The sequence below is a fragment of the Indicator indicator genome, chromosome 12, assembly GCF_027791375.1.
Source record: "Indicator indicator isolate 239-I01 chromosome 12, UM_Iind_1.1, whole genome shotgun sequence".
Classification (NCBI taxonomy): domain Eukaryota; kingdom Metazoa; phylum Chordata; class Aves; order Piciformes; family Indicatoridae; genus Indicator; species Indicator indicator.
In genome coordinates, this window is record NC_072021.1 from 569,828 (window position 1) to 588,886 (window position 19,059).

The window sequence follows — 19,059 nt, forward strand, 5'->3', positions numbered from 1 at the left end:
GGTGAGCAGAGGGCTGGAGCACCTCTCCTATGAGGAGAGACTGAAAGAGTTGGGGCTGTTCACTCTGGAGAAGAGAAGGCTCCGAGGTGACCTTCTTGTGGCCTTCCAGTATCTGAAGGGGGCTCCAAAAAAGCTGGGGAGGGACTTTTTAGTCTATCAGGTAGTGATAGGACTAGGGGGAATGGAATGAAGCTGGAAGTGGAGAGATTCAGGCTGAATGTGAGGAAGAAGTTCTTCCCCATGAGAGTGGTGAGAGCCTGGAATGGGTTGTCCAGGGAGGTGGTTGAGGCCCCATCCCTGGAGGTGTTTAAGGCCAGGCTGGATGAGGCTCTGGCCAGCCTGATGTAGTGTGAGGTGTCCCTGCCCATGGCAGGGGGGTTGGAACTGGCTGATCCTTGTGGTCCCTTCCAACCCTGACTGATTCTGTCATTCTATGGTTCTATGATCTCTGTTTTGGACTTCATATAAGGTGATTCTCAAATGATCTGAAATACTCTTTGATAGAGATGTTTGAGGAAGTTTGAAGGCAAACTCATACCACTTACACCAGATTGTGCTTCTGAATACTTTGGTCTGTTCTGGTGTTGGCAGCATGTACCTCAGCACATGCAGAATTGTGAAGAAAAGGTTCTTTCAAAGGTCACAAAGAGGATTGCTGCTTACAAGATTGGACTGTATCTTGGGAAGAAGTTCTTCAGTACAAGGGTGGTAGGACTCTGGAACAGATTTTTGGATGCCTCCTCCCTGAGGGTGTTCAAAGCCAGGTTGGGTGAGGCCTTGAGCAGCTGAGTCTAGTTGTGAGGTGTCCCTGCCCATGGTGGGGAGGTTGGAGTAGATGATTCTAAGGTCCCTTCCCACCCAAGCCATTCTATGAAGATTCATGGGCATGAGTAGGAGCAGAGTATGGAAATGTTTGACTGTTGTCAGAGCATTAGATTAGGCTTCTCAGAATGACTGGATGATTTATTCCTGTTTGAGTTTAGTTGCAGTGCCTGAAATGCAGGCATTAAAATTCAGTTTGGGTTGCACAGGCATTCTGTGGGAGTTCCTCCTAGACCAAACATGGAACTGATAGCAGTAGTACTGCTGCTGACTATTTTAGTGAATGGAGCATTCAGCCAGGATGTGGCTTTAACTTTCCTGGGAGTAAGGGACCTTGGACTGTCATCTTTTATGTTTATGAACAACTTCACATTATTAAAACTGAAGCAATAAATCGCATGAGAGCAAGCAGTAATTGTTGTTAGTAACATAAGCACTGCTGATATACTAAGTATACTACTGTTATTATTTTTTTAATGATATCATGATTTATATAGGGAAATGCACACTGAACGAGGAAGTGCACAGCAGCATGAGATTTATGCAGCTGAGAAAGTTAGATGCTAAAATATCAGACAAATAAAGCTTCCAGAGAGATAAAACTGCCTTTCCAAAGGCACCACTTCTGGGGGTTACTGCTCTATGTAGGAAAGCTTAGAGCTTACAGTAGGAAAGCTTAGAGCTTACATGGTGAAGGGCTTGAGACTCTTCACACAATAGTAAGCTAAACAATGTGATAAAAATCAACTAATAAAGATTCTTTTCATCTACAAGTTTTAGTTTCATCTAAACCCTTTAAAACCTTTCAAAACTTTGCATAAGTTTTAACCCCTTTACTTAATATTTACATTTCATTCATTATCAGTTGTTTTAATGACATCCCTGTTTTCTAATTTGAAATATCCCTGTCTTTCCACTTTTTTTTTTTTGTTTTGTTTTGGTGAGACCTTCTACCTTTTTTCCCCTCAGTTTATTATATTTAACAATCTTTATTTTTGTCATGTGCTGTTTTGCCTACTGTTGTCTTGTTGGAATTTATTTAAGTGAGGCCCCACCTAGAATATTGCATCTGATTCTGGGCTCCCCAGTACAAGAGGGACAGGGACCTACTTGAGACAGTGCTATGGAGGACTACAAGGATGCTGAAGGGCCTGGAGCACTGCCTGATGAGGAGAGGCTGAGAGACCTGGGGGTGCTTAATCTGGAGAAGAGAGGACTGAGAGGGGAACTGATCACTATCAGTATCTGAGGGCTGGGGGTCAGGAAGGAAGGGATAGGGACAGGCTCTGCTCACTTGTGCCATGTGATAGGACAAGGGACAATGGATGTAAACTACACCACAGGAAGTTCCATCTCAACATGAGGAGGAACTTCTTCACTGTGAGGGTGACAGAGCACTGGAAGAGGCTGCCCAAAGAGGTTGTGGAGTCTCCTTCTCTGGAAGCTTTCTAGCCCTGCCTGGATGTGTTCCTGTGTGACCTGTGCTGTATTCTATGGTCCTGCTCTGGCAGGGGGGTTGGACTGAAAGATCTCCAGAAGTCCCTTCCAACCCCTAACATCCTGTGAAAGTTCTCAAATTTCCATTTTGCTGTTTGTGTTTGTTGTTACTTTAAAATGTTATTGCTGTCTGCATCCTTACAGTGGGGTTGGAGTATTCTGACTTATTTGCTTTTCTCTGCTGTTAGTTACCCCTTCCTGCAAAAGTGAGACCTTTACTAAGAAAGCAGCCTGATCAAGCATTTACAGTAAAGACAATTTCTCAGCTTCTGTGCTAAAAGTACTTGCTTATGGATTATGCTGCTCTTACATAGTGGAGTAAATTACTTCAGAAGTGAGGATGTGAAATTGAAGTATGAGATGTTTCCATCCCAAATATCGCGGAGCGTTACTGCCGCTCTTGCTGCAAGGGGACAGGAAGCCCTGCCAGGAAAGTGGCAGAGCACCTGGTGCTGTGCAGATGAACATGTCTCTGCATAGCCAGTGGTAATGCTTACAAGGCCTGTGATTTAGATAGCTTGCAGTGGCATTTGCTACTTGTATAGCTGAGAATGCCACTAAACCCCAGAGCATCTTTGAAAAGACTTTAAACTTTTACCATGGTACATAACATCACAGAACAAACTGGATCAGAGGAGACCTGTGGAGATTATCTAGACCCATATCCTGCTCCAAGCAGGATTAACTTCAAAGTCAGAGAAGGTTTTCAGGATATTGTCCAAGTGAGGTATAAAAATCTCCAAGAATGGCGAATCTGTAACCTCTTTGGACAACCTTTCATAGTGGTTACCCAGTCTTGTGATTTTTATATCCACTCTAATCCCTTGCTTGTTGGGTTTTGTTCATTAGCTGTGCATCTTCAAGAAAATTCTTTGTCTTCCCCATAGCTCACCTTTAAGTAGCTGAGGAATGCAAATAGTTTCCCCCTGCCTGCACGCTTCCCTGCCTCAGCCTTCTGTCATGCCCTGGTATCCTGAGCCAACCCTGGGCAGTGGGGGAGGTTGTGCTAACATTCAAAAATTCCCTTGGAGTAAATTAAAGTGAGCTGACACCAAAGAGCTGATGAATTTGGTTTATTAGAGCCAGTGAAAAGTCTTGGTAGTGGACTGGAGCAGATGGAAAAGGAGAGAGGGAGGGAGACAGAGAGAGTCCCAGATCTCTTGGTTGGCCTCTGTTGTATTCTCTGCTGTTCGTTTGTGTTATAAATACGCTAGCCAAAAAATAATTTCTAAATCTTCAAAACTACTAGCATTGGGGGGAGCCTAAAACCTCTGACAGAGTGCAGGAGCACAAGGTTAGTTACCATATAGTTATCTGAACAGCAAAGCTACAAACCGAGTTATCAGCCTTTGGTGAGGAGTTGTATTTCCAGCAGAGCTAAGTGTTTGACTTCAAGCCCAGATTTGGTCTCTCTAATGGCATGGGAAATTAAGGTACCAGGAAAAAGAGAAATCATCATTTGTCAGTCACAAAAACGAGGAACAGTTTGTTTTGTTTTTTGTTTTTTTTTTTCTTGAAAACATTTTTACTGTTTTTGTTTCCTAAAGTACTATTCCATTTACAGAGTTAGGCAGCTAAAAGTGCAATTCCTTCAAGGAAAAGAATAATGGATGGGACTATTTGTATTTAATATTTATGGGTATGAAAAATAAAAAGTATAAATGATACAGATCTGACATGACATGCAGTAAATACTTGTGGCAAACTCCACCTCCTTATGCTTTAAACCTTGACTATTTTAAAGATCTGTTGAGTGACTGACATGCAGCTGTGCCATTGTGCATACTCTATAGCTGGCTCCAGTAAACAAACATTCTGTATTTCACTGGACTCTTTGAAAGTGCAAAGGGTTATGCATGGCTAATAACTTACAATAGTGGGGTACAAGGCATGTAGAGCTACATTCTGCAACCTTCTCTTAAGATGCCCCTTTTGTTTTATTAAGGTGTGTTGGACATGCCCCCCAAATTATTTTATGAAAAAAAATTACCTTTGTTCAATTTCACCCATGAAAGGGTTAAGAAAAATCATTAGGATGACAGATGTTTCACTAGATCTTCTTTATTACCAGGAGAAGTAAGAAAGATATATATTAATTCCTTTTATGTTTGTTTATTTTACTTACAAATCCTACTGCTTACTTTCAAAATGAAAGTGACTCTTTCCTTCTTTGTCTTTTTTTTTTCTTTTCTTTTTTTTCTTTTTTCCCTGTCCTTCCTTTCTTGCTTTCGTGGATTTGAACTCCAGGAGGACAAAGTGGTTAGAGCTTTTTTTCTGCCTACAGTTTCTTTTCTTTATGGGTAGACTTGTTTCCTGGCCTACATTTGCTTTCATTTGCACAGGTGTAATTCCTGCTGAAGCCAAGGGGAGTTACTGTCATTACAATGAAAGCAATGTTTGGCATGCAAGGCTTACCTGTTTGTCAGATAACTTAGTCATAATCTGTGAGTTGTTGTGAACAGTCTGCATGATATTTCCCTGTCTGCAGCTTTTGTGAGCATGCCCCCAACTTCCCCTTCACTTTTGCAATATGATATGTGCACAGTCAAAAAAAAATCAAATGAAATTGTCTCATAGGTCTTTCTTTTACTGAAATGCAAGTGAATTTTTATCCAAGTGGCATAAATTTATCCAAATTATTTCTGCACCCTGGGGTAGTCAACATTTGCTGGACTCAATGTTTTAGCTTTAAACTTTTAAAGTATGATGGTTCAGTTTTGTTTTTGAATGACAATACAAAAAGATACCAGTAAACATTAAGAAAGCATTTTGATTTGAAACATTTAGCAATATGCCAGCAATGTCATAGAGTTTACCCACTAAGATAGAAATAATTTTCCAAATTGAATGGTATGTAGGCATTCCTCAAATGTAGTGCACATATTGTATTGAGCATAGTCTTGAAACTATGTTAGATGTTGTGCATGTCACTGACACCGTGCTTGTCTTGCTAATGTTACACCTGCAGTGAATCTTTTATTCTGATTTAACTCTGTTTAGAAAAGGTAGTACAAATCTGAGTTTGAGAATGAGCCTGGCTGTATTGCAATACTTGACCAAACTATGTCTGATTTTTTTTTAATTTTTATTTTTTAAACAACAGAGGTGAGAAAACTCCTTCAGCTAGTGTGAATCTGCTCTTCCATGAAAGTCTGTAATGTATTCTAAAGAACTGTAATTGCAAAAGCCATTTGCCTTGGTAGTGCATGGCAAGTAAGTTCCTATATGTGATGGAGTAAAGAAGTGATTTAGCCTTCCTATGTGTTTAGTGGCTGTACACTGTAACAGTGTGAGAGCTGAAATCCCCCCCACTGACAATAACCAGGCTGGCTCAGTCTGGAAGCAAATGCAAGCTGTATTTACAAGCAAACCTACAATCTATGATGAAATGCAATGAATATATACAAATAGACACTAATCACAACATTCACAAATAGGTACAATCAACAGAAAAGCACAACCAAGCTCCCTTTGCTTCCCCCAAGGGGCCTCTCCCCCCCACCCCCAGCCAGAAGGAATCTCCCCAGACCCCCCTGGCAGAAGGCAGAGAGTTAAGAAGCAGAGAGGCTGTTAGACTTAGCTTGTCATGGTCAGTGTGCTATCTTCAGCCAGGAAAGAAGAAGCAGCAGCCAGACAGCCCAGCAAGCAAACTGAGAACTCTGACTCAGACTGCCCCAACTTTGTTTTTAGTAGAGATTCTTAAACACTTCTATCTCTCCAAGGGAAGTGTTTAGAACAATCATTATTTTGCTTTCTTACACCCAATAGTGATTTATTTACATTCCTTCACCTTCTCTGCTTGAGCTTTGTAAAGAAAAAATAAAAAGACAGTTTTAAACCATCACAGTACACACAGCAGTCTTGCTACAATAAACATGCATTTTTCTCACTGCTAGCAGTGTTAAATTTCACTTTTATATGTATGATTCAGAAATCATGTTCTTCATAAAGGTTGTTCTAGGCTGTCTGCTGCTGTTAACCTTTAGGATATGAATTAACAGCAGGTAAGCAACCTTTGTGGTGGCTGGCATGCTGGTCCACCCATCTTTAGAGGTTTACATAGTTTTCTTTTGGTCTACATGAGACAAAGACAACAAGACAAAGTGCAAGGTCCTGCATCTGGGTCGAGGCAATCCCAAGCACAAATCCAGGCTGGGCAGTGACTGGATGGAGAGCAGCCCTGAGGAGAGGAACTTGGGGATCCTGGTGGACGAGAAGCTCAACATGAGCTGTCAGTGTGCACTTGCAGCCCAGAAAGCCAACCAGAGCCTGGGCTGCATCAGGAGAAGTGTGGCCAGCAGGTCAAGGGAGGTGATTCTCCCTCTCTACTCAGCTCTGGTGAGACCCCACCTGGAGTACTGCATCCAGTTCTGGAGCCCCTATTACAAGAGGGATATGGACATGCTGGAAGGTGTCCAGAGAAGGGCCACCAGGATGATCAGAGGGCTGGAGCACCTCTCCTATGAGGAGAGACTGAAAGAGTTGGGGCTGTTCACTCTGGAGAAGAGAAGGCTCCGAGGTGACCTTCTTGTGGCCTTCCAGTATCTGAAGGGGGCTACAAGAAAGCTGGGGAGGGACTTTTTAGTCTATCAGGTAGTGATAGGACTAGGGGGAATGGAATAAAGCTGGAAATGGGGAGATGCAGGCTGGAATTGAGGAAGAAGTTCTTCCCCATGAGAGTGGTGAGAGCCTGGAATGGGTTGTCCAGGGAGGTGGTTGGGGCCCCATCCCTGGAGGTATTTAAGGCCAGGCTGGATGAGGCTCTGGCCAGCCTGATCTAGTGTGAGGTGTCCCTGCCCATGGCAGGGGGGTTGGGACTAGATGATCCTTGAAGTCCCTTCCAACCCTGACTGATTTTATGATTCTACACCATGAGAGTTTTTGAGAATTAAAATGCTTTAAACTCATAGAAGCCATGTGGTAACACCACCAGTGTAGAATAGAGGTATCTGTAGAATGCAAAAGACAGATGAGGAAAAGGAATAATTTCTTTTTCCTTCAAGATTTTACCCTTTCAGTATAATCTTGTAAGTGGTGCATGTCAAAAGCATGCCCACAGTCAGTCCAGTAATACCTGTGAGATACTCATCTATATCATAGCAGTATGAAATACTACATTTAGCTGAAAAGTTAAAAAAAACCCAACCAAACAAAAAAACACACAAAAAAAGGAGAAAAACCTGAAGGAGTTCATAGTTGTAAGATTACATGGTTGTTTAGTTTTACCATGTACATGAGCTAAAGGGGAAAGGGACAAAAATTTCTCCAGTCAACTGGTTTGATTTTTCCGTAAACCACAGTGATGCCTCTAATTTAGTAGCTGCTGCTACTGATTTTGAAATAGGCATTTTAGAAGTTAAGGCAGAAAGAGCAAGAAGTATTGTAGGTCAGCTTATTCTTGACTGCAGACCTTGAGAAGTAAGGACAGCAGTGGTGTTCACCTTGCTGTTTTAGTGCTCACAGGTTAAGAACCCTGGTATGCAGATGCTATCAAGACAAATACTCAAATGTAAACAGGATTTTAAAATGTTGTATAATATAGCATTTAGCAGTAGGTTAAGCCACTTAGAGAATCCTTCCTATTCTTCATGTTCCAGTGCTAGCATATCAGAAGCTCTGAATTCCAGTTCTTAAGAGACTTATTCTGCATTTCATAACAACAGAATGGCAAGTCCAATCTGCAGTGGTCCTTGGTAAAGCTGTAGATACTTGGTGACTGTTGATGGTACATGGCCCAGTTAACACAGGTTTGGAAAAGTGAGGGGTATTAGGAGCACCAGGGCTGTGAGGATTTAGAAAGGTACTTTGATATGTACCCTGTAGAACTCTAGATAGATCTTTTGATCAAGATTGAGATTGCAGGGAAAACTGGGACAGTACCTGGTGTTCAGGGATCAATTGCATGCCAGTCCACTGGTGCTGTTTATGGTGGTGGGGAATGGAGCTGGACATGAATTCAGATTGTGTTGCAATTACTTGGATCTACTTCATTTAGTACTAGGAAGAATAGTTTCCCTTGAAAGCACTGATGGCACTGACCTAGAGCCCATCAAAAAGCAGTGACTGAGCTACTTGGTATTAATGTCACAGATTCCAACTCAAACTGGAAGAACAACTTTTCATTTCAGAGCTATAGTTCTGTGTAATCCATCAAACACTTCTCTTGCTGGCCGTGATCTGGGGTTTGGAACTTGGATTTAGTTGTGAACATTTGAGGTTCAGATACATCAGGTCATGTTTTTAAAGTGTTTGTTTTCGAGTGAGAAGTTTTAAAGAGACATGAAACTGGCAGTTCAGAGGCCTGGCTTTTGGACAGTGTGATACTTTCTCTGTCCCTCTGTCTCCTTTAGGGGGTTTGGAAAGTTATTTTTAGGAAATCTGTCTCAAACTGTTGAAAGCCAGTCAGAGCCTTCAATGGAACTGTTTTGAATTCTTTTTAAGGATAAACCTGAAGAGCAATGCTAGGAAACTTCTTCCTTATTCTGTCTTTATTTCTTGTACAAGTGGCTAAAACGTTTTGACACCTTCCTTTGTAGTAGGTCTTCTACCTTTGTAATGTTATGTGTTTTGAAATACTTAAGACACTGACTAATAGCTTCTCTTTAAGAATCCAGTCTTCAGCCTTCACCAGTCTTAAAAAGCTGCACAATCCTTTTTTTTTTTTTTATAAAGTCATCTCAAAGACTCTTTTAAGCAATTTCAGCATCGAAGGGACTTGCAGAATAAATTCCTAGGCTATTTTCCCTAATAACATTGGAATGTTATTTTAACTTGAATCATGAAATCAAAGTTTAGTAGTTTTTGCAATTCCTAGACAAAGTTCTGACAATGGCAGTTATTTTTAGCAAATTAATCTCATGAAACAATTCTATGTATAATTACATTAGATAAGATCAGAAGCAATTAGCATAGGGCATTATTCTCCCTCTCTTTTGCTTAACTGCAGTTAAAACATCATGTTCTCTAGTTTTCATTCGCCCTGATCCAGAGTAATGAATATTATTATTCCAGTCAGGAGAGACCAAGGTGGTGGTAAGAATATTTTCTGTCATTTTGTGGAAATTTCACTGTTAAGCAAGGAAAGGTTTTTCTCATTTTACTTCAGCTCTTCTTAAGAGGTCCTGGGGCCCTCCCTAAGATGCCATCACTTCGAAACCATCTGTCTTGCAGGTCTGTACCTCCACAGTGACCTCCAGCTTGCACATCTGGAATTGCACAGATATTATAAATATTTATAGAAACCAGAGGTTGTTGCTTCTCCTACTGCTGCCTTCTTGCTATTGGAAAGTATGTTTGGGTAAACTCTTGCCCTGTTCTTTACATTTGATTCAGGCTGAATTGCCTCTTATGGTGAGGCACACTTGGGAGTCCCATCAAGGTTTTCATGGGCTGTGTATACTCTAAGGGATATTGGTGTTTAACAAAGACATTTCCGGATTGATGAAATTTGGAAAAAGCTTTTCTAGACTCCCAAACCCAATATCATTATTTCCTAGACTTGAAATACCTCTGACAAAAGCCTCCTCTACCAGCATTGGGGTTTTTTGAGATCTCTCTTTCTCCTGCAGAAAGTGTTAATGGTTTTCTTCAGCTCTTGAGTATTGTCTTTCAGACTGGGATCTCTAAAAGTAATTCAGAGAGTTCAGGCAACTTAGTTCAGGCAACTAAGTTCAGGCAACTTAGACCTTCCTGTCTTGGGCCACTTGTCCTAGGCTGTTCTCTGATCCTGTTTCTCATGTATCTATTTGTCTGAGCTGCTCACCTTTATCTTGCTGTGTTCAGAGCCCACTCTCGTTTCCTTTGTCACTACAGAGTGCACCTTCAGGAGCAGAAGAAGCATTTAACAAACATGGCACCAAAAGCCCAAGGTTCTGTTTCTTGGTGCTGGATTGCAAAACATAAACAAAATGGACTCTGTGTAAATATATTTAAACACAAAGCTGCTGCTTCTTCCTCTCTCAGACTTAGTCTGACTGCACACTCACATCATCTTCTCTGCTCAAAAATATTACCTAGCTTTCCATTTTTGGTGTTTTTGATACTGTCACAATGTGACATTTGATAGAAGGAGCTCACACATAGCAGCTGCATCCTACTGATGGTTAAATTGGCATAGGAATGTTTTCCCTAAGGTAGATCCCACATTATTAGCTTTGATGGCCTTACTGTCACACTGAGATATGCTGTGTTTGCTGTCACAGTCAAGGAACAGGGAGATTACACTGTGGTTCAACTTCTGAGCTGTTGGGTGACATAGGGAAGGAATGATTTTTTTTTTTTTTTGCCCCTCTCTCTCTCTCTCTCTCTTGTTTTTCTTTCTTTACCATGATGCCTTTTGCCCTATTTCCTCATGCACAAATCAATGGCATACCCTCTGCAGTGTTTAAGGAAAGGGGGATGTGGTCCTAGGAGCAGACAGTCTCCTTTTACAGCTTCTTTTTTATGTGAAAGTTAATTGGAAAACAAAAATAGAACAACTTCTTACCAGGACGTAGCATCAGAACGGTTGTAACTGGTTCAGTCTAGTGACTGTAGGGGATTTTACATCTAGGTACTGAGACTGCTTTTGTCAGCAAGCTTCATGCTTGAGGAACACAGATATGTTTCTTAGAAATAAACAGAAAACTAACCAGAAAAGTAAGTCTGAAAATCTTTTACATTCATATGTGTAGCTCTGTTTTAGATGAGCAAGCCTGGATATTTTTTTTTTTGCCTTCACTGATTAATGTATAAGGTTCCTCCTATAAACCTTGTCCTCCACATGTACACTGTGCTGTTCTAATTCTATAGCACAGAAATTGGAAGTACTTGGGTTTGCTTTTAGATGGTACTGAACTTCTGAAAAGCGTTAGAGCTGATTTAGAGAGAGCCTGGTGGAATTAGAGGGGCTGGCTGGCTTTCATTGTGCAAATTATCCCTCCTGTCATGATATCATCAGAAGTTTATCTTTTGATATACAATTGCACAAAACAGATCAAATTTCTACTTAAATTTTTCTTCAAGCTATCCTAATATAATGTTATCTAAAACCAAGTCTAGAGACAGTGTAATAAACAAAGTATCTCTGCTTTAGCACATTGATAAATCTTCACTTTCACTTTGGCTCCAATTAATAGAAGCTATTTGCAATTCTGGAACCAGAAGAAACAGTTCTTGAGCAGTAAGTTATATTTGCCACCTGTTGCAATATTCAGAAACCATATCATGTGCTATTAAGTTCCAGGTGTAGACCTTTATCAAAGGTAGCTCAGCAAATTCCTTGTTTCAGTCCCAGGTGTGTAACAGCACACCTAGGACTCTTTGGACACAGTTAGACATTATGGCACAGCAGAGGATGCTATAAATGTTTCATTATCTAGATTCAGCTTCAGTGGCTGGAAACCAGTGCCTATGTGTATAAATAATGAAGATGGTGATACCAATAGAGTGAGGCAGCAAACTTCCGAAGTTGCTTTGTTGTTTTAAACTTTTTTTCCCTTTTCCCCTTCCCTCCCTTTTCTTTTCCCCTTCCCCCCCCTTTTCTTTTCCCCTTCGCCTCCCTTTTCTTTTCCCCTTCCCCCCCCTTTCTTTTCCCCTTCCCCCCCCTTTCTTTTCCCCTTCCCCCCCTTTTCTTTTCCCCTTCGCCCCCTTTTCTTTTCCCCTTCGCCCCCCTTTTCTTTTCCCCTTCCCCCCCCTTCTTCTTTTTCCCTTTTCCCCTTCCATCTTTCCTTCTTTCCTGCCTGCCTCCCTCCTTTCTTCCCTTCCTCCCATTCCTCCCTTCCTTTCATTTCATTCTCAGTTGTTTACTTACATCTTGGTTTAGCTAGTGTCTCCCAGGCAGAGTTTCTTGATAAGCTGAGGAATCAAATGAGAAAGGCTTTGCATCTGGGTTAATATTTTCTGCTTAGATTTGGTGTGTAGAGAAAAAGGAATTTGTATGGCAGGCACCTGTTGACATATCATGTATTTCCTGCACAGGAACAAGATTTGTTCAGCAAAGTCTGAGTGCCTTTATGTAGACACCTTCAGCAGATATTGGACTTGAATGCATTTGTGGAGAAGCTCAAATGTGAAAAATATTAATCACTCCCTGGTGTTCCTTTAGCCTCTTGGGCAGTGTTAGTCACTCACTGGTGTTCCTTTAGCCTGGTGGGCAGTGTTAATCACTCCCTTGTGTTCCTTAACCTGTTGGGCAGTGTTAATCACTCCCTGCTGTTCCTTTAGCCTGTTGGACAATGTTAATCACTTCCTGGTGTTCTTTTAGCCTGTTGGGCAGTGTTAATCACTCCCTGGTGTTCCTTTAGCCTGTGGGGCAGTGTTAGTCACTCACTGGTGTTCCTTTAGCCTGGTGGGCAATGTTAATCACTTCCTGGTGTTCCTTTAGCCTGTGGGGCAGTGTTAATCACTTCCTGGTGTTCTTTTAGCCTGTTGGGCAGTGTTAATCACTCCCTGGTGTTCCTTTAGCCTGGTGGGCAGTGTTAGTCACTCACTGGTGTTCCTTTAGCCTGGTGGGCAATGTTAATCACTTCCTGGTGTTCTTTTAGCCTGTTGGGCAGTGTTAATCACTCACTGGTGTTCCTTTAGCCTGTGGGGCAGTGTTAATCACTTCCTGGTGTTCTTTTAGCCTGTTGGGCAGTGTTAATCACTTCCTGGTGTTCCTTTAGCCTGGTGGGCAGTGTTAATCACTTCCTGGTGTTCCTTTAGCCTGTTGGGCAGTGTTAATCACTCACTGGTGTTCCTTTAGCCTGTTGGGCAGTGTTAATCACACCCTGGTGTTCCTTTAGCCTGTTGGGCAGTGTTAATCACTCCCTGGTGTTCCTTTAGCCTGTTGGGCAGTGTTAATCACACCCTGGTGTTCCTTTAGCCTGGTGGGCAGTGTTAGTCACTCACTGGTGTTCCTTTAGCCTGGTGGGCAGTGTTAATCACTCACTGGTGTTCCTTTAGCCTGTTGGGCAGTGTTAATCACACCCTGGTGTTCCTTTAGCCTGTTGGGCAGTGTTAATCACTCCCTGGTGTTCCTTTAGCCTGTTGGGCAGTGTTAATCACTCACTGGTGTTCCTTTAGCCTGTTGGGCAGTGTTAATCACTCCCTGGTGTTCCTTTAGCCTGGTGGGCAGTGTTAATCACTCCCTGGTGTTCCTTTAGCCTGTTGGGCAGTGTTAATCACTCCCTGGTGTTCCTTTAGCCTGGTGGGCAGTGTTAATCACTCCCTGGTGTTCCTTTAGCCTGTGGGGCAGTGTTAGTCACTCACTGGTGTTCCTTTAGCCTTGTGGGCAGTGTTAATCACTCCCTTGTGTTCCTTAACCTGTTGGGCAGTGTTAATCACTCCCTGCTGTTCCTTTAGCCTGTTGGGCAGTGTTAATCACTCCCTGGTGTTCTTTTAGCCTGTGGGGCAGTGTTAATTACTCCCTGGTGTTCCTTTAGCCTGTGGGGCAGTGTTAATCACTCCCTGGTGTTCCTTTAGCCTGTTGGGCAGTGTTAATCACTCCCTGGTCTTCCTTTAGCCTGTCCATCTTTCAGTTTCAGTGTAATTGCTACAGCACTTCAGAGTCATGACCTGGGTAATTGAGGTGTTCTTGCTCTCAGGTACCTGACCATGTGGTTATGAAAGTTGATATTGATTGTTGTTACCCATTTGGATTTCTTACAGCCCTAGGTAGGTAGTATATATTATCCTTCCAAGGAGTTAGAATAGTTTTACCTCTACATTGAAGCTAAGGGTTCAAATGCTTTTTTTTTTTTTTTCTCCTAATGTGTACAATTGCTTAGTTGTCTGCATTCAGTATTAATTTTTAAGCTATAACGCCATGATTATTTATATTTTCAAACAAATTATTTTGTGGGAAGAAAACTCCTCTTAAATTCTTTTTTCATTTTATCTTAACCTGGTTTTGCTTCCTTTTTATTGTGGACATCACTGAGAAAGGCCAAAAAAATATCTTTATAGTGGCTGCGTGGCCTCAGTCATTTGGGAAGAGCATAACTTTTACATTCATATCAGTGTTTTATTTTGTAGTAAAAAGTGGAAATCAGCTTAGTTTGGCTTATAGAACCAGACACCAATCTCAAGTGCTCATTAAAAATGTCTTTCAAAGTAATTTATTCAAGAGAAAATGCTTTATTATTATGGACAATGTTATAAAGTGGTTTTTATTATTTTTTTCCCAGTAATCTGTTTCTGGACTTCTTCTAGATTAATATGATTGGTTTCATTTTATAGCACCTTTGAAATAAAACAGCTATGATCTTTCAACTCTAGACTTCTGTAATGTTATTGTGCCCAAAGCTTAAGCTTAATAAAATACCATAGGTGCCTTTTGTATTGTGAATAGGAGTCCAATACTTCTATTGACATAAATTTTAATATCAATTTTAAGTAATAATGAGTCCAAGCCTATTAGACTTTTCTTTTTCATGTAACTTTTGGCTTTCATTAGTGTTATTTTTTAATCTTTTGTTCTCATGTTTAATACAATACTACCAGCACAGATTATCAGGGCATTATTGAAGGAAAAACCTTGGAAAATTAACCATGTTAATCTTTTTAGTACAGATAAGAAGAGATGATCCTTGTTTTCAGTATGTTTTTAAATAGATTTGTCTACTGGTTACCATTCAGATCATGTGAGGTTCTGTTAGCAGAAGCCTCCTGCAGAGCACAGGTGAAATGCTGAACAAAGAAGGTTGTGACCTGTCTGGGTTCTCTAATGATAAAGATCCAGGCCTTAGCATACATGTGGTGTTTTGGCTCTGTGGAGTGCATCTGTGAAGGGTATGTCCCTCAGAAATTATTCTGAGTTGGAAGTTTCATAAAACTTCTGTGATCAGCCACTGCTTCAGATCTTTGTGATACCTTTGTCAAAAACATTCCTAAATAAATAAGATAGAGAAGTATACGTTGGATTGGAAGCATACAATGTCTAAGCCAAGTGATCCTGGTGGACAACAGGATGACCATGAGCTAGCAACGTGCCCTGTGGCCAAGAAGGCCAAGGGCATCCTGGGGTGTATTAGGAGGGCTGTGGTTAGTAGGTCATGAGAGGTTCTCCTCCCCCTCTACTCTGCCCTGGTGAGGCTGCATCTGGAATATTGTGTCCAGTTCTGGGGCCCTTCAGTTCAAGAAGGACCTCAGGGAACTGATTGAAAGAGTCCAGTGCAGAACCACTAAGATGATGAAGGGGGTGGAACATCTCCCTGCTTGAGGGGTGGGGAAGAGAAGCCTGGGTGGTGACCTCATTCATGATTATAAATATGTGAAGGGTGTCAGGAGGAGAGAGCCAGGCTCTGCTCAGGGATGTCCAATGACAGGACAAGGGGCAGTGGATGCAAGCTGGTGCAGAGATGTTTCAAGGAAAAACTCTTTCATTGTGAGGTGCCAGAGCCCTGGAGCCCCCTGCCCAGAGAGGTTGTGGACTCTCCATCTCTGAAGACATTCCATACCCACTTGGATGCATTCCTATGTGACCTGCTCAAGGTTGTCAGGGGGATGGACTAGATGATCTTTTGAGGTCTCTTCCAGTCCCTAACATTCTGTGACACAATTTCCCTTTTATTTGAAAGTATTACATGGGATCATACTTTGAGAGATTTATCTCTGTGGCAGTTTAACTGAGGGCAGAACAATTTTGCTTTGCAAAGATTAGTTGTGGTAGGGGACTCCTCCATCTTTCAAAATTTGTTTTTCACAATTGAAAATGTTTAACTAATCTTTTGAAATACTATCAGTGTTTTCTCTTTCTTGCAGATTAAGCTGGAGTTTCAGTTCTAGAATCCATGATGGTAAACATCTTTGTAAGTTCAGCTGTGGTTATCCATCACATCAAGCCAGGAGACAGTCTCCTGGCATACTCTGATGTCACTCTAAGGGTATTACCACATCCAGTGTTTTAAATGTAGAATACATAGCTCAAAATGAATCAAGAGACTACACAAAACTTTGTCAGTGCTTCTATGACATTTAAATTAAAATGTAAAACATTTGACTTCTTTGTACAGGCAGATAAAGTAAAAAAGAGCGAGCTTTCAAATTAAGGACTGAATAAAATTCCTGAAGGATATTTTTAATCAGTTACACAATCCCAAACCACTTTCATAGAATCATAGAATTGTTAGGGTTGGAAAGGACCTCAAGGATCACCTAGTTCCAACCCCCCTGCCGTGGGCAGGGACACCTCACACTAGTGTTTGTTGGTTCTAATGTGGAACTTGAAAGTTCCTGCTACTCAATGTTCTTCTAATACAAGCTGTGCAACTGAAATATGAGAACTTTGTTGTTGTTTTTCGGTCAAAGTTTGTAACAAAGTTTTTTATTACAACTTTCCAAAGCCTTTTGTTGTTGGTGCTAGTGTAACATAGCTCACAGGATACACGACCAAAGCCCACTAGAGGGAGCCAGGAATATTTTGTTAAGGTATTCCCAAGTCAGTGTTTCAGATGGCTTCTATTCCTACGGGTTTTTTTATCCAGCTCTAGGATAGTGTGATGTGATGCTGTGTCCTTTGTGGCACATTCAAATCTGCATGGCGTAGAGGTGGTGTAGGTAAAGGTTTGATCACATCCCAGATCCTGTTTGCTGTGTGCAGCTGCTATCTGAGGTAGAGCATGCCACCACTTGCACATAACAAGTAGGGAAGAAAGGGATGGCTTCATCAGACCATCGTCTTCTCTTTCAGTGGCTAGGTCCAGAACTGAGGAGGAAAACACATATAGCTTCACATCCCGAGAAGAGAAAGTCTTTCATAAACTCCTCATTGTGTCAGGATTTAATCTCACTGAAAGTGCCTCTTGAAGAAGTTTTCTGAAGCCTCAAACTTCACCAAACTCATTTATATAGGCTGCATGTGGTGCTCCCACAAACCTTGACTTGCTTCACTCAACACTGTCTGCAGTGTACGATGTGAAAATGGGGAAGCAGAAGCTATGTGGAGATGAGAGGAGTCAGATGCTGCTTTATCATGATAAACGGGTAAGAGCTTCCATCTGGGAGCACACCCATTTAGAAGCGCTTCCTAGCAAACCACACCTGCTTTGTTAGGCAAACTGCATGTCATTTTTAAGGCACAGGCATAGTTTGCAGAACACACTTTAAGAAAGCCTCTTATTCTGATGAGAGCTTCGAATCCTGATGCAAAGTTTGTCAGGACTAAATTATCTTTAGGTAATATCCTTTGAGGAGTCTGCTGGTGATTAGCTACAAACTGAAATTGCAGTGTGTGTGCTTTTTTGGAGAGATATTACCAACAGATTCACTTATTGGAATTCTTCAAGGCCTTCCTGTTCTTACTTCATCTGTATCCTCAGATGATGGCTTTTGAAGGACATGTAGGACTTAAGGTATGAGACTTTGCATTGTTCCATTTTGTACTGTCAGTTCACATACACATAATGTGTTTCTCCACCTTCTAGTTCTCTTTCCCTGCAAGAGGGAAGGATGCAAATGACCAATAAAGCAGGAAGTTAAGCTGTAGGTACAATTATCTGAGTGACATAAGTAGTACATGTTTTAAGGAAGGTAGTCATTCTCACTAATAACACTTCCAAAGTCTGCTAATTTACACTAGCAGTGAAGGGAAGCATTCACCTAGCTACCTTAACAGGCAGTTGAGGTAGCAGAAGGGCTTTGCATGTGTGGAATTTGCACATATTATAAAGGAAGAAACAATTATGGAAGTACAGAGTCACCAGTGTGTACAAAGTAGAAATGGAGGCAATTAACCAGATGTGTTTCCTAGCAAAGGACATTTGGCACTGGAATTAAAAAAAGAAAAAGCTTTATTTCATTATCCATAATTTCCCTTTTCCTTCAGTAAAATATAGTTTTTCTCTTCAGTGTATTGCTAAGTGATATGTACCTGACTCTGTTAGGTATCACCAACTCTGTTGCTTTTTTACTCTTATGCTCCTTTTCTATTACAAAATTCATGGACCTGACATGCATGTAAAATTTTTTTTTAATTGGAATTTTCTTACTGTTCTGTCAGGGTTAGGGGTGGCATGAGATGTGCAGCTGTTGTAAGCATGCTGTTCATCGTAGGGTTCCAGCCTGGACAGCAATTCCTAGCTATCCAGGTTGATGGAGGTGATTTTTCTCCCCTTCCCCACGCTCATGTGGCCCACCCTGTGTACCACTTTGTGTATCATTTTGAGCACCTCAATGTACAAAGGACGTCAGACTGTTAGAGTGTGTTCAGAGAAGGTGAAAGGTCTCAAAAGCAAGGGACAGGAAGCAGCTGAGGCCACTTGGCTTGTTCAGTTGGGAGAGCAAGAGGCTAAAAGGTGACCTCACTGTGGTTATAGCTTCCTCAAGGGAGGCAGCAGAGGGGGAGATGCTGATCGCTCTAGTGACAGGACACAAGGTAATGGAATGAGTTGTGCTGGGAGGAAGGTGAGCTTGGGTTTGAGGAAAAGTTCTTCCCTGAGAGGGTGTTTGGTCATTGGAACAGGCTCCCCAGGGAAGTAGTTGTGACATCAATTTTCTCAGAGATCAAGGAGCATCTGGATGCTTAGTCATGTGGCTTAGTTTTAGGTAGTCCTGCAAGGAGCAGGGTGTTGGACTTAATGATCAGTGTGGGTCCCTTCCAACTCAGGATATTCTGTGATTCTACAGATCATCTTGCTGTCTGACCTTGCAGCTTGCACTGAGAGCTGTGCTGCTGTGACTGCATAGTTAGAGTCCAGGCAGCAAGTTTATATTAAGCTGGAGGAACTGTGTGGTTTTCAGTATAGCAGTAACCACAGGACAAGCATCCCAAGTCTTCTCTTA

At 41.6% G+C, this 19,059-nt stretch overlaps 1 protein-coding gene across 23 annotated transcripts in view; it reads left to right on the top strand.

Moving 5' to 3' along the window:
* Positions 1-19,059, top strand: part of RIMS2 (regulating synaptic membrane exocytosis 2) — a 387,973-nt gene that overhangs the window by 78,460 nt on the left and 290,454 nt on the right. For 12 of the 23 annotated variants that reach the window (XM_054385548.1, XM_054385557.1, XM_054385553.1 and 9 more), the window contains one exon: positions 4,567-4,578. The exons of the other annotated variants lie outside the window; for them this stretch is intronic. In XM_054385548.1, the coding sequence (XP_054241523.1) occupies positions 4,567-4,578 (12 nt within the window). The remainder of the gene's footprint in view (positions 1-4,566; positions 4,579-19,059) is intronic. 23 annotated transcript variants of the gene reach the window in all.